General features: G+C 35.8%; 1 protein-coding gene across 3 annotated transcripts; it reads right to left on the bottom strand.

Moving 5' to 3' along the window:
- Positions 1–5,859: 5,859 nt before the first annotated feature.
- Positions 5,860–10,203, bottom strand: LOC103944864 (sulfite exporter TauE/SafE family protein 3). Of its 3 annotated transcripts, none has more exons than XM_009355343.3 (13): positions 10,046–10,203; positions 8,809–9,129; positions 8,356–8,515; positions 7,993–8,193; positions 7,833–7,897; positions 7,701–7,737; positions 7,539–7,627; positions 7,373–7,459; positions 7,224–7,274; positions 6,899–7,120; positions 6,620–6,713; positions 6,350–6,490; positions 5,860–6,239 (listed from the first exon to the last, which is right to left on the bottom strand). In XM_009355343.3, exons 2-13 carry the CDS (start codon positions 9,016–9,018, stop codon positions 6,154–6,156), a joined length of 1,443 nt encoding a protein of 480 aa, XP_009353618.2. In that variant the 5' UTR covers positions 9,019–9,129; positions 10,046–10,203; the 3' UTR covers positions 5,860–6,153. The 3 variants fall into 3 exon arrangements, with proteins under 3 accessions (XP_009353618.2, XP_048443214.1, XP_009353617.2); XM_048587257.1 differs by having other exon boundaries at positions 7,539–7,617; positions 7,701–7,739; positions 7,834–7,897; XM_009355342.3 differs by lacking the exon at positions 10,046–10,203 and adding an exon at positions 9,631–10,031.
- Positions 10,204–13,130: the final 2,927 nt, after the last annotated feature.

Genomic DNA, 13,130 nt, shown 5'->3' with positions numbered 1-13,130 from the left:
TAAATAACCAGGGTGGCATTGGAATCAAATGTATTGACCATTTTAGTAAGGCTTGCTTGGCTAAACCGGGATGGAAAGTTTTAACCAATGAGGATAATTGGTGTGTTAAAATAGTTAAAAATAAATATTTGCGTAAGGTTGATCTCTTTAATTCTAAGGTTAAACAAAATTATTCCCTTGGCTTGGAAATACATTCTTATTAATAGACTTATTATTCATAAGGGAATGAGGTGGATTGTTGGTAATGGTGAAGACATCTTCTTTTGGACCCATCAATTAATTTTTCCTTACCCCTTATTTTATTTAATTCCTCAATGATAGGAATAATATTGATTGGGGGCTTAAAGTTAGCGATTTTATTGTTAATAATAGTTGAGACAATAATAAACTAAGTACGGTAGTGGATTGCGACATCAGTAGAAAGATTTGCCTAATTCCCCTTCCTTTACAAACTTTGAAGGATAAGATAGTTTGGGGTTTATCCAATAATGGAACTTTTCCATCAAGTCTACTACTTGGCTTCAAAATCGGAATAACCATTTTGCTAATCGTATTAACTTGTTATAGAAAATGTGGAAGCCAACTATTCCTCTTAAAGTTAAAATGTTTCCGGCGCATGATACATGAAAGATTACAAACCAGAAAATGTTTAAGTAGGTTTGTTAAAAATATTGACACGTTATGTTTGTTGGGTAATGAAGTTGAAGAAGACCAATGCCATCTTTTTTACAAATGTTGTTTTGCTAATAAAGTTTGGAACTTAACTTTTGGCAATCTCAATTCTGATTACATTAGTACGAATGGTAACTTTATTGATTGGATAGATTCTTTAAATTCTAATGACAAAGATAGTCTCTCTAATCTTAGTAAAGTTATTCTTAACTGTTGGCAAATTGGATGGGAAGAACTAACTTGGTGTTCATAAGTGTGCCACCAGTCCCGATGCATTGTGTTGCTAATGCTGCTAGTGTTGGTTTAGTTTCCTTCAAAGCTAATGGAAAGCTTGAGTTCAAGAAGTTAATGCTCTCCTCTACTTCCGTTAAATGGCATCCCCTTGATTAGAACGAGATTAAGCTCAATTTTGATGGTTCAGTTTCTAATAACCGTGCTGCTATTGCCTTTTTACTCTTTAATAGTAATTCCCAGGCAGTTGGGGAGGGGGCCTTCAATTTGGATGGTGCTACTATTTCAGTGGCTGAAGTGATGGGTTTACTAGAAGGTCTCTGGTTTGCTAAGCATAATGGTTTTCAAAAAGTGTATGTGGAGGGTGACTCTAAACTCATTATTTAAACTGTGCAAGGTCATTGGGACGTTCCCTAGAGAGTCAGTTCTATCATCATTGATGTTCATTACCTAGCTCGGTCTTTCATTCATATTGATTGGAAGCACATTTCCAGGGAGGCGAATTTTGTGGCGGATACCTTAGCTCATCTTGGTCTTTCCAATTCGAATCCTCAGTTTGGGATTTCTGTTTACCTGATGTTGTTCTTCTTGCCTTTCATTTTGATTGCATTGGAAACTGTTGTACTAGAGGTTTTGTGATTTAATGAATTTTCTTTGCATAAAAAAAAATATTGGCATTGGTTGTTGTCTAGAACTCTATGTTTCTGCCAATTAATGCCATGATAAATTTTGGAGTTTAAGACAATGATGAACTACGAATGGCTTTATCCTGTCTTAGAGTATGTAGACAGTCTAACAAAAAGCTTAGATACAGCCATAAAATAAACAAAAGAATGTTACGTTGTTGAATTATTTGGTTGTTTTTGGTACTTCACTTTGTGGGACTACTGGCCTTGTTGATTAAGTGCTTTGTGTAAGTATTTATTCAAGTTTTCAATCTAGCTTGACTTTATGTGGTTGTTCCGATATGGCCTGATGTTTTTTGTCGATCCTAGACGTATTTTGTGATCTGGAAGTCACACGGAGTGTTCTATGAGTGGGCTCGGGGTGGAATACAGGTTGGGGTGTAGGGTGGAAATTTTAGGATTTTTAAAATTTCTAGGAATTTTAGAATTTCTTTGCAATTTTTTAGACTTTTTTTTTATTATATATACGTATATATAATTTTTATGAATTTTAAGAAATAATGTCATTTAACAGTTATTTATTTATTTATTTATTTTAAGAAATTACTGTGATGTATTAGAATTATTTCTTTATTATGATTTTTTTTACATATGTCATCATAGTTGATCAACTGTGGCCGTCGTTCTTCATCTAGTTGGGGTTAGGATGACCCGACAGAAATGGTGAATATTTCACTGGCAAGAATTAGTGTTACCAAGACAGCCATCGTAGGTAAGTGGTTGGGCCTATTGCATCAGCTTCATTGGTTTAGAAGCCCTGATCTGCCCTACATACATAGCCAAAAACTACATGGTGTTGTGGTAGCCCAACCCCTATTGTTGACGCCTGGCAGGACGATGCCGATTTGGCTGCCATGCCCCTACGAGAGACGAAGAACTCCCAGCTAGTATGTGAAGAAGGTGAAAGTGTAGGGATCTGTGGAGGCTTGTCTTTGATCGAATTATTCACAGAACACAAAGCAAGATCATGATCGTTTATAACCCAAGATATCGGTGGTGAATGCCAAAGTCGACAACCTGTTGACTCATGACATGGGAGCCATCATTTGCACCAAGTGCCCCATGAAAGCCCCTTTATAGAATGAACTTGCCCCCAAGGTGAAAAAGGAAATGAAGAAGGAGATCTCAGTATGTGAGCTTTTTAAAATTTATTGATTTATTAATTTTACTTATTTAGTGTATTTTTTAAAGTAACACTTATTTTTTTCGTCTATTTCTAGTCAACTTCGAGATTGACATGGAGTAGCTGGGTATGTTCGAGTACATAAACCGAGTGTGGACCAATCAGTTCAAGGAGTGGAAATACGAGCTGCACAAATACTTCGAGACTTATGTTCTAAAACTCTTAGCGATCCACCCCTGAGTATATGGAAATGATGAACAAGTGGCACTAGCTCCAAGGTCATTCTCAAAGCCAGGAATTTTTAGAACTTTTTTTAACTTTCATTTCATTTCAATTCTCTTTTTTATTTTATTTTTATTTTTATTTTTTAAAATTTAATCAAATTTTTATTCATAGTGGAAATCAACATCAAATAAGGCTAATTGGGAAGTGAAGAAGCACATCCATCACTCTGGTACTTGGCCTCTCACTTACCGAGCCGAGGAAGGAAATCGATGCCTGGGGGATACGCACGCTAATTATGGAAGAATGATGAGTACCTCGCTAACCTCTCCCAACAATAACATGACATGCCAAAAGAGTAGCTAACACTTAATCCAGGACGGGGTTGGGCAACGGGAAAGTAAAGAGTTTTGCGGCCTAGGAGTAGGTCAGATTCGGAACCTCATGGAATCTTCTTCATCTAGCTCTCAGTCTCAGCCTACAAGGGGGACATTTTCCAGACTATAGTTGAAGATGGAGTTAGAGACCATGCGACAATGAGAAGAAGAGGCATGCCAATAGGATGATAACTTCCGACTGTACATGTGAAAGATGGTGTAGGCAAGGGTAGCCTATGGCATTCGCTTCCCCGATCCTCCAAGCGACTTTCTGCCGCCATCCCACCAGCCACCCAATGAGTAGTTAGTTAATTTAAAATATTTTACATACATTTGTACAAATATTTCAGTTTTAATATAATTAAGTAATTTATTTTTATATTGATATTTCTTTTGAGATTAATATAATTAAAATTTATTATTTATTTAAATAAAATGTATAAAAATGATTTTTTTTTTTAATTAAAATGTTTGTTGGACGAATTATTTCGTCGAGCATGTATTTTGTACTTTTTTTAAATTTATTTTCTTTAAATTCCTTGCTTGACTACTGTTTCGTCAGGTAAAATATTTTTTTTGGTTTTTGAAAGATATACTGTTGCCGAACGAAATAGTGGAATATTCATCAGGCAAAATTATAAGTTTGTCATCGTTTAGGATACTATTCTAGCTCAACAATGGGTTTGGGCAACAAAATATTGTCGTTGTGAAAGTTAGGTTCGTTAGATCAAGTTGGTCAATGCACTTGGCTTGACAAAATTTTCATCGGTTATTTCATCGGAAATTTTATTATTCATCAGGCAAACGTTTGAGCGATGACTTTTGCCTTACTAAATTTGCCCGATAAATGTCCATTCGGTCAAAACATTAGGCGACAATACCTTATTTGACTTGACAAAATTCTTTGTCTAGAAAAGGGTTTTTTTTATAGTGCCAGATTATAGAACAAAAATTGTTAGGTCAAAGTCAAAGGGTCAAAGTCATGAACCAAATTTCACGTGTAGTACTTAAATTTCATACCACAAGCAAGCCATAAATGGCTTAAAACTGGTCTAATTGGTTTACCAATGTTGTGGTTTAGTTTGGTTATGTTTTCAGTTTAACGTGTATCTACTACCAAATGAAACTTTTTTTTTTTTTTTTTTTTTTTTAATTTTTTAATGGAGAAGTAAATATTTAAAAATATTGTATAATTGGTTATAAAACTGTTGGGGCCGAAAAATTGCATATGCAAGCCCAGTTACGTCTGAAGGTCCGATTGTGTAAAATACCCCAATCAAAGCTTAAACACATGCAAAGGTGAGTAATCGAGAATATTTACAATCACACCACACTAATAAAATAATAAATTATGGAGTAAGTGTTTGTATATACACATCAAGCCCACGAAAGTCCATATATATATTTACCACACCAAACTTTAACATGACATCATTGTCGTGTACAAATCACACTAACCACGATACATGGTCACGTAATTCCAAGCCACATATTGGGGCTTGCCAAGTGGATTGTGGTGTGGATAGTTACAAAAGTTTATTGGGTCTATGTGGAGTCAAGATTATGAAAGCCTTTAGGCTGCTTGGGAGCACCAAAGATCCATACCCATAATATTTGAATCCTACATAAGCAATTCTAGGAGAAAACAAACCAAGTTTCCCTTTCCCTTAACAAACCAACTAACCCAGATAGGAAGAAACTAGAATCCAAATCCTCAAGTTCACGTGAGAGCCTAGTGCAAGGCGTCCATTAATGAATAGAAGAGATATTTCTCTTCCTAGCTCACATAGAATAATGATGAAAGAAAACAAAAAGGCATATTGCCAGAAGAGGCGCCTATGGAAGGTTGACTAGGGAAGAAGGCAATTTGAACGGAGGGCACGATGCAACCATCACGGGGGCAACGACATTCATCAATGATACACTAAAAGAAAAGTTGTAGTTGTGCTGAGGAAAATAGAGAGGAAGACTTAGCCAAAGCAAGAGGAAACGGGAAAATCAATTGATTCCCTAGTGAAACCTAGGAAAGCTACCCTCCACCTATAAAAGGGAAGAATTAACTCAATACAAGGCATTGAACGCAGAAGCACATCAGAATGTAGGATAAAGAGAGAGACAAGGGAGAATTCTATATGTATCGCACCAAGCAGGGAAATCCTTCTGTAAGTGTAGGCAGTCTTGCATCCTTAGAGAAATCACTTTTTTGGGTTTTTAGGGTCCTTTAGATTTCCTTTGTGTTTCCTTAGCCAACATAGGTATCCTCAAACCCTTATGAAAACCAGATTATCCATCCCTCAAAACCATGCAACCACACAAGTTCTCTCTCATGCTAAATTGATAAATTTCTAGCTTTCCTACTATACATCGCTTAGGCAAGTCACTATTTGCTTAATCATGCTCTGCTTTCTAAGACATGCTAATTCTTTTGAGGTATCTTGGAACTTAGTACGCAAACGAACTAGGGGAAGCAAAATGTCCTCCAACAAAAACTAATGAAAAATAGTAAAGAGAAATGAGAAGTAGAGTAGAGAAAGACAATAGAAAGACGTTCTCCAAACTTGTATCATTTATCTTTGATAAGCATCTTTTTGTAGACTTACAATAATAGAGTATTGGTTATAAAACAATAAGATGAGAGGTTATGGACATTATGGTGGTCATCCACAATATTATAAGCGGTTTGGTTTGGTTAACCCACAATTTATAAAATCAAAGCAGGAAATCGAAATTTGAATTTGGTATATGCACTTTGGAGAACAGTAATATTATTATCTTGTATATGATTAGAAGTGTGAAAATTTTTTTATGCTCTCGAAGTTAAGGTAATGAAGAGTTTTAGGGGTTAGGATTTATGAGTACACATGCTCTGAAAACCCAAGTACTCCTTATGCTCAATCTTTTTGACCAAATTTGCTATGCCAACCCCACCTGTTTTGAATAAAAAAATTAGCCATACGATGATTAACAAAAAAATCCATGAAAAAGTGGCTGCATATGTGAAAGTGGAGAGCGCATGAAACTGGGGCACATTAACATACCTAATGTCAGTGCGCTCACAAAAATTGTGAAAGCAAGAATGAAGATGATCAAGGATGCTCTTCCTATTGCCTTAATCATCTTCCCTACCACATGTTGCCCTATGATCGCAGAACCGATAGCCACAGCAGTGAAATAGAGAGCTGAAAGTTGAAGAATTGTAATGAAAGAACCCGACATTTATGATTTATTTGAAGATAGAAACTGCCTTCTAACTAAACACCTGTAGTCATCATTTTACGAACATAAACTGCAATGGCTGAGAAATTTACCGTAGGGAATTGGAAATCGCTTTAGGAGGTCGTATTCTACGACAGACATGGATGACGAGAATAACATGATGAAGGTGCTTGTTGCACTTGCTACCTGCATTTACATGAAATAAGGATTGTAAGGTATCTAATAACAAGTGGTTCTGTTATATCGATAACAAACAGTACTAAATAGTATTGATATATGACATAAATAAAGTATCAATATTTTGTCGATACTGTCGATTTTTCGACTTGCTATGTTCATAGTGCTAAAAATAAATGAAGTATGAAATGTACCTGAGGAGGAACTCCCATCTCCAAAAAGAGAGGACCCATAATAAAACCTCCACCGAGACCAAGCAATCCACCAATCAATCCAGCTATTATGCCAAAGAAACAAAAAGAAACAAGATTATGCACTCTCCATTTTGCACCTGCTTCTCCCCTGGATGAAATTACCCTCTGCCCTTTGTACACTTTAACTGCCTCATACGAAGTCACTCCAACCGTCACAGGAATCTGAACAAAAGAAAGGAAGAAAAAAGTTCCCGCTGTGAGGTTCTTAGTTCACAATCAGATCGGAAGAATACTGTTTGTTCACTGAAGGGAGCATGGAAGGTACCTGTAAGAAATCTAATATCCAATATGCCACTGAACATTTTGCCACATAATTCTGTGACAACAAATTATTTTCCCATCAATTGTATTTCTTAATTAATGCATATAATTAAGTGAAGGGAAAGTGCAAATCAAAAGCTACTAGATAAAAACCTTGCCAATCTGCAATCCAAGTATTATGATCCAGACAGCAAAAATAACTCCAAGTTGCCTCCAGTAAACGTTACGAAGAACAGAAACCTGGAAAATGTCACAGAAGTTAGTTCCTAATATTAACCAAGCAAAAAAGTTTAGGCTGTATTAGCATTAAAATTCTAACCACTTTTCTTTTAGTCTCCTTAACTTCTGGTATGCCGTTGTCAGTGCCTCCATGATTATTTCTGCCTTCTATGTCTTCACTGGCAATGTCTAATTAACGAGCATGTTAGGCAGCAGAAAAGGAACATATAACAGGAAGTGAAGAAATGGTTGATCAACTTACCTTTCAATTGCAAGCGTTTGGAAGCCTCCAGTGAATTCTAAAGGAAATGAAATAAGGTGCAGTGTTAGATATGGATTAATACAATGCAGAATGCACAACCAACATAGAAAACACGAAAAGCTTAAACGCCACCTTTTTTGTTGCAGTTTCTTTCTTCCACGTCTCGACACCTTTGAAGAATGATTTAGTTGATGTGCCTGCAAAAAGAATTGAAAAGGAGAGCATTGGTGTTGATGGAACAAATTACATTTCACGAATTGGGAGGATATGTTGCAGTTAAGAGAAGTTTTACCTAAGAGAACAATAATTAGTAAGATGGCGATCATCCATTCGGAAAGTACAACATTCAAAGAAACTCCAATGCTGATCCCTAACACCAACATTGGTTGGAACAGAAGCGCGAGATCATAGTCCATGAGAGGCAACTCAAGTGTGGGATGCCTTAGCCTTAAATTGTACAAGACAGTTGCTGCTGCTCCCCCCGTGATCATACCTGACCAACCAAATAGAAAGACGTGAAAGTGCATTCGGGTGAAAGGTAAATAACAAGGCAAAATTTCCATGCATTTATCTTATGAAACTAGTGTACAAGTTTATGAGAGTATGAGGCTTTGGTACAAAGTAAACATAAAAAAACTGTGATGAAAGTACTTACATTTTGATATCGCTGTTGATGATTTCTGATCAAAGCCGATAATCAGGGTGAGCATCGGAACAAAAAAACCACCCCCTCCAACACCTCCCACGCTCCCAAATGCTGCCCCAAGGAATCCAATAAACGTACCAACCACAATTTTCCATCCAAATCGCATGTCCTATTACCAGATTTCAATTACTACTAGCAGTACAAAATTGTTTCATAAGAACTATATATCTAGAGTGCCATACTTTCTAAAATTATTATTAATAATAAAAAGAAAGGTGACTGCTTATTGAAGAAACAGAAGAAGGTAAAAAGTATACATATATGTAAAGGTCATAGTTTCACATTGCAATCATTCTTCAGAAAAAGTTTCTCACTAGCCAAACAGTTCACTTCCATACGATTGATCTAGATTCACAACATTAAGACAAAATATCCAACACGCTTAGTGAAAATAGGACTTACAGGCCAGTCATGCTTGTAAACCGCTCCATCGAGATGTGAAAGCAATTTGGACACTCTGATTAAGTAATTAGGTTCAACCTTTTCTGCATGATTCTGACTTGAAGATTGTTGCTGAGAACTTTCTTGTGCCGAGACAAATACTACAGCCACAAGAAGGAAAACCACTTCAATCAACCTCAGCCTCCACCAGTTTGATTTTCTCCAATCCATCTGATGCTTCTGAACTCCAACAATTCCTCCTTAAACCCAAGAATTAAACAGAACAAACATTCTAACAAAAACTCATGGTTCAAACTGAAAACCTGGTTCGTGTACAAAGTTCTGCAGAAAGCAAAAATTACTGTTAGACTTGGGAGAAAGTTAGAAGTCTGGGCTCATGAATGTGTGTGTGTGTGTATTATTTATGTATTCACTTTGTGATAGCATGGCAACAATTATGATACTGTTGGCGACTTATCATTTTTTAAAGTGGTTTTATTTCACATAAATAGGTTGCCTAAGATATTCCGATATTGGCGTAACATCGATATCGACACTTATATACAACAACAGGTTTATGCATCTATGATATGCATGTATATATGCTATTAATTTCTACAAATGCAAAATTAATAATAGCAGTAAATATTTTGCATTCATAATATTTGACTGAATTAAAGTTCATTGTTTCTCTTCACTTCTCTGATTGTGTGATCTCCTCTTTTAATCTCAGATTTCGTTAGGTGCGTGACTCCTCCTTCTAAAACAAACATTTGAGATCAAATATTTTTCCTGGCTGAGTGAGTGAATCCACGATTAACAACATTAAGTGAGCTCCGTTACTCTTAGTAAAGAAAATCCTGAAATCCCCCAATCCCCTTGCTTTCAATATCCCTCTGGCCCGAACTCTCAAAACTCTCAGTCAAGAGCCCTAACCTTCATGTGATTGCATGCAATTCTATACAGATATTATGTAAATAAAATGAAACTCTGTGCATGCATAAATGGGTCCTTGACTGCACGACCCAGATATGAAAAAAACAAGCAAAGCTTGAACTGATATGTGTCAGCTCAGCTGGGATCAATCTGCTGAATTCTCTGAGCTCTGCTAATTAACGCTATTTCTCGGGACATAAGGGATATATCCGCAGTTACACATCAGAATCTCTTCCATTTTCAACTAGCCATTCTACTTCGCATGACATGACAACATTTCCTACTACAAAATGAAAGAAAAGAAGAAGGAAATTACTCTAACCTTATCAAATCTCTCTCGTCACAAAGTACTCAACGCATAATCTTGAATTTCTTTGTGTTGGAACTCGACTTTAGCATGTGTGTGTGGTGTATATTTAATTGTTTTTTGCGTATGATCTTTTGGTGAGTGGTGTCTTTGTTCTAGTTTTGGCATCTTTAAGAAGGAAAGTAGTGGAGCCTTTTATATTATTTTGGGATTTTGGGTGGTGTCGCAATATTGGTTTCAAGGGTTGCTTGATCGGACGGCTCTAATTTGTTTTATCAAATGTGTTTCTCGTGGATCTTAAGATATTTATTCTCTTGCCATCTTAAGCCTTAATTAAGGTATATTTTATTTAAGATTAAGTACCTAAAACCCTATAATCTTTTACTGTCATTTTAAATTGGTCACAACTTTTTTAAACATTTCAAACAAATACACAACCTAACAAAAATGAAGATCGGAAAATCTCCTAACAAAGAAGGGAGTTAAAAATTCAAATAGGGCTTCAAGGAACTTGTTTCTGCTCATGTGATTTCCTCATTCGCCGATTTTCAGCTAGTAAAGCGTCTAGTTCTTTTTTGAGGGCGGTGAAGATAGTGGTGGCCGCATCATGGTAGTTTATATCATTTCAGCAACCTACATGACCTTCTTCTCGATATTGGTGACTCGAGTTGTAAGGTTGAGTTTGTGGTTATGCATGGCCTGGAGGTGATGACCTGAGACGGTGATGGTGACGGTTACTTGGTGGAAGTCATGGTTCCATGACCTTTTATTGATGCTTTTTTTTTTTTTTTTCCTTTTTCAAAAATGACTTTTTATTGATATTGGAGACAAAGTAAGTTGTATTTAATTGAACAGAAATTTAATTGGGGCTTAACGGATATGACAATTTCAACAGGTTGGGTACTTATTTAGAATATTTAAAAAGAATGAGACTAACTTAAAATGATACAAAAATGTTGGCGTTTAGATACTTAATCCTTTTAATTATTGAATGAGACTTCTTAGAAGTGTAAATATGAACCTTCTAATCTAACGGTATTTCTGTCTTCACATGTATTTTTGTTATTATATGATATATTCTGATTACGGATCTTCTTTAGGGCAGTCATGAGCTGTAGCCTAACCTAAGTGAGATTTTGTGAGATCTTGAAAGGGAAACAAATAGTAGATGTTGTCATGACTTAATTGAATTTTAGCCTATCTGCATAAACGTGCAGAAGCTTAGGTGCATTATGTGTTTCACTTAATTTCGAGATTCTAAATAAATGTATGTGATTTAGAATTTTACTAGGTCTTTTGTGTTTGTTGAGTTATATTTGTCGATTTTTTGTATCTTTGAGGTATTCTTGTATAAAAATATTAAGATTTTAGACTTTTAGTCATTTATGTTGTATTTGCATTGCATGTTTGTTTTTTATTTTTGGTTTTTTCTTGTATTTTTTGTATTCGTTTTGAGGTACAAAGCTCAGCATGTCCTACTAAATAAATTTACTTGTATCGTGGATTCCACTTCTACCCATTTATGTTTTTGTATGTATATATGATAAATTTTAGAGGTACAATATGGTCCATAAAAAATATCATCAATATTGTGCCTACTTAACCACCTACCGCTAGATGTGGGTTATATAAGGTATCGGTGATATTAAAGGTGAAAATTCTCATATATAAATAGCATTATGTTTTTGGCCCAATGTGCAACTATATTCTCCAACATATTTTAATCGAAGATATGAGAAACAATATTGAAAGGCTTTTTAATAGGTTGTATTTAAATTTATAAAGGCATTAGTGATATTAAGGGCGTAAATTTCCACAACACCAATATTGTCATCCAACAACAATACAGGGCACAAAAATTCACTAATTTTTCGGATTTGAACTCCATCTTACTACTTGCTGAAAAGTAGAACTAGTTTATGATGAAGAATCATAGAGTTATACCTACTGGCTCGAATGATGCGCTTAAAGCACTTGTTACCACTTCTCGAGGCCACAAATGAGCAAGAGGCATCATGGCAGTGGCAAAGGGTCGAACCCTTAACCATGGGCCCAAGGTCGACAAAGCAGAGGCCCATCCAAGGGAGGAAATCCGACCTCGAAGTGCGATTCCCTGGCTTCCAAGGCTTCTAATTTCAAGAGTAAGGGCAAAGCTCAAACCAATTTGGATTCAACTGATCTTAATATGTGTTACCGTTGTGGTTCAAAAGGACATTGGTCCTATTTTGCCAAGCTTCACCTAATGTTATTACAAAGTATCATTCACGTCATCAAAACTTTGAGACAAACTTTGCACAAGTGGAAGATACCACCATAGAGATTTCTGATTTTTAGGAGGCATCTGCTTCGATGGAAGATTAGATTATGTTTTCAAACATGTTGGTCATGTTCCCTTAATCGCTAAACCCCAAAGGCTAATTATTTGTGTGGTGCTTTTAAACTATTTAGATAATTACATATGGATATTATTTCTCAAATAATTAATTGAATAAATGGAATTCAAATTGTACCTTATGTATATGATCAATTCAATTAATTTATTTCTAGGATTGTTTTGTGGAAAAGTTATTTGTCTGTTAGATAGTGCAATAACGTACACTATCTTCTATGAACATCACTATTTTACTAATTTTGTACCTAAAAATTCACCTCTAACAACTCTTTCAGGCCAATCCAATCTGATTGAGGGGTACGGCAAGCCCATATCATGTTGTCCAAGGGTACTAAATTAACCATTAAAGAGGCCTTTTACTCACCCATTTCGGAAGAATGTTGTTGAGCTTTAAGAATATTTGAGAGAATAATTACATGCCGAAATCACTGAAAAGAATGATTTGGAATATCTTTTTATCACTTCATACGAATATGGCTAGAAGCATATTCATGCGACAAAGGAAAGCTTCACAACTGGATTGTATACTACAACAATATAAGTTGTAGAGGCCCACCATGTGGTCGGCCAGGAGTTCAGGTTTCAAAGCATTTCCCTAGTTTGGCACGATCGTATAGGACATCTAGGAATAGATATGATGTGCTGTATCCTCAAAGTATCTTACGGGCTTCCTCATACTAGAAATTTGAAACTCATTCTTGGAATACG

The sequence above is a fragment of a genome, unplaced genomic scaffold, assembly GCF_019419815.1.
Source record: "Pyrus x bretschneideri cultivar Hongxiangsu unplaced genomic scaffold, Pyrus_bretschneideri_v1 Contig26, whole genome shotgun sequence".
NCBI classification, from domain to species: Eukaryota; Viridiplantae; Streptophyta; class Magnoliopsida; order Rosales; family Rosaceae; genus Pyrus; species Pyrus x bretschneideri.
The sequence above is the reverse complement of the archived record's forward strand: the minus strand, read 5'-3'. Positions and strand labels throughout refer to the sequence as shown.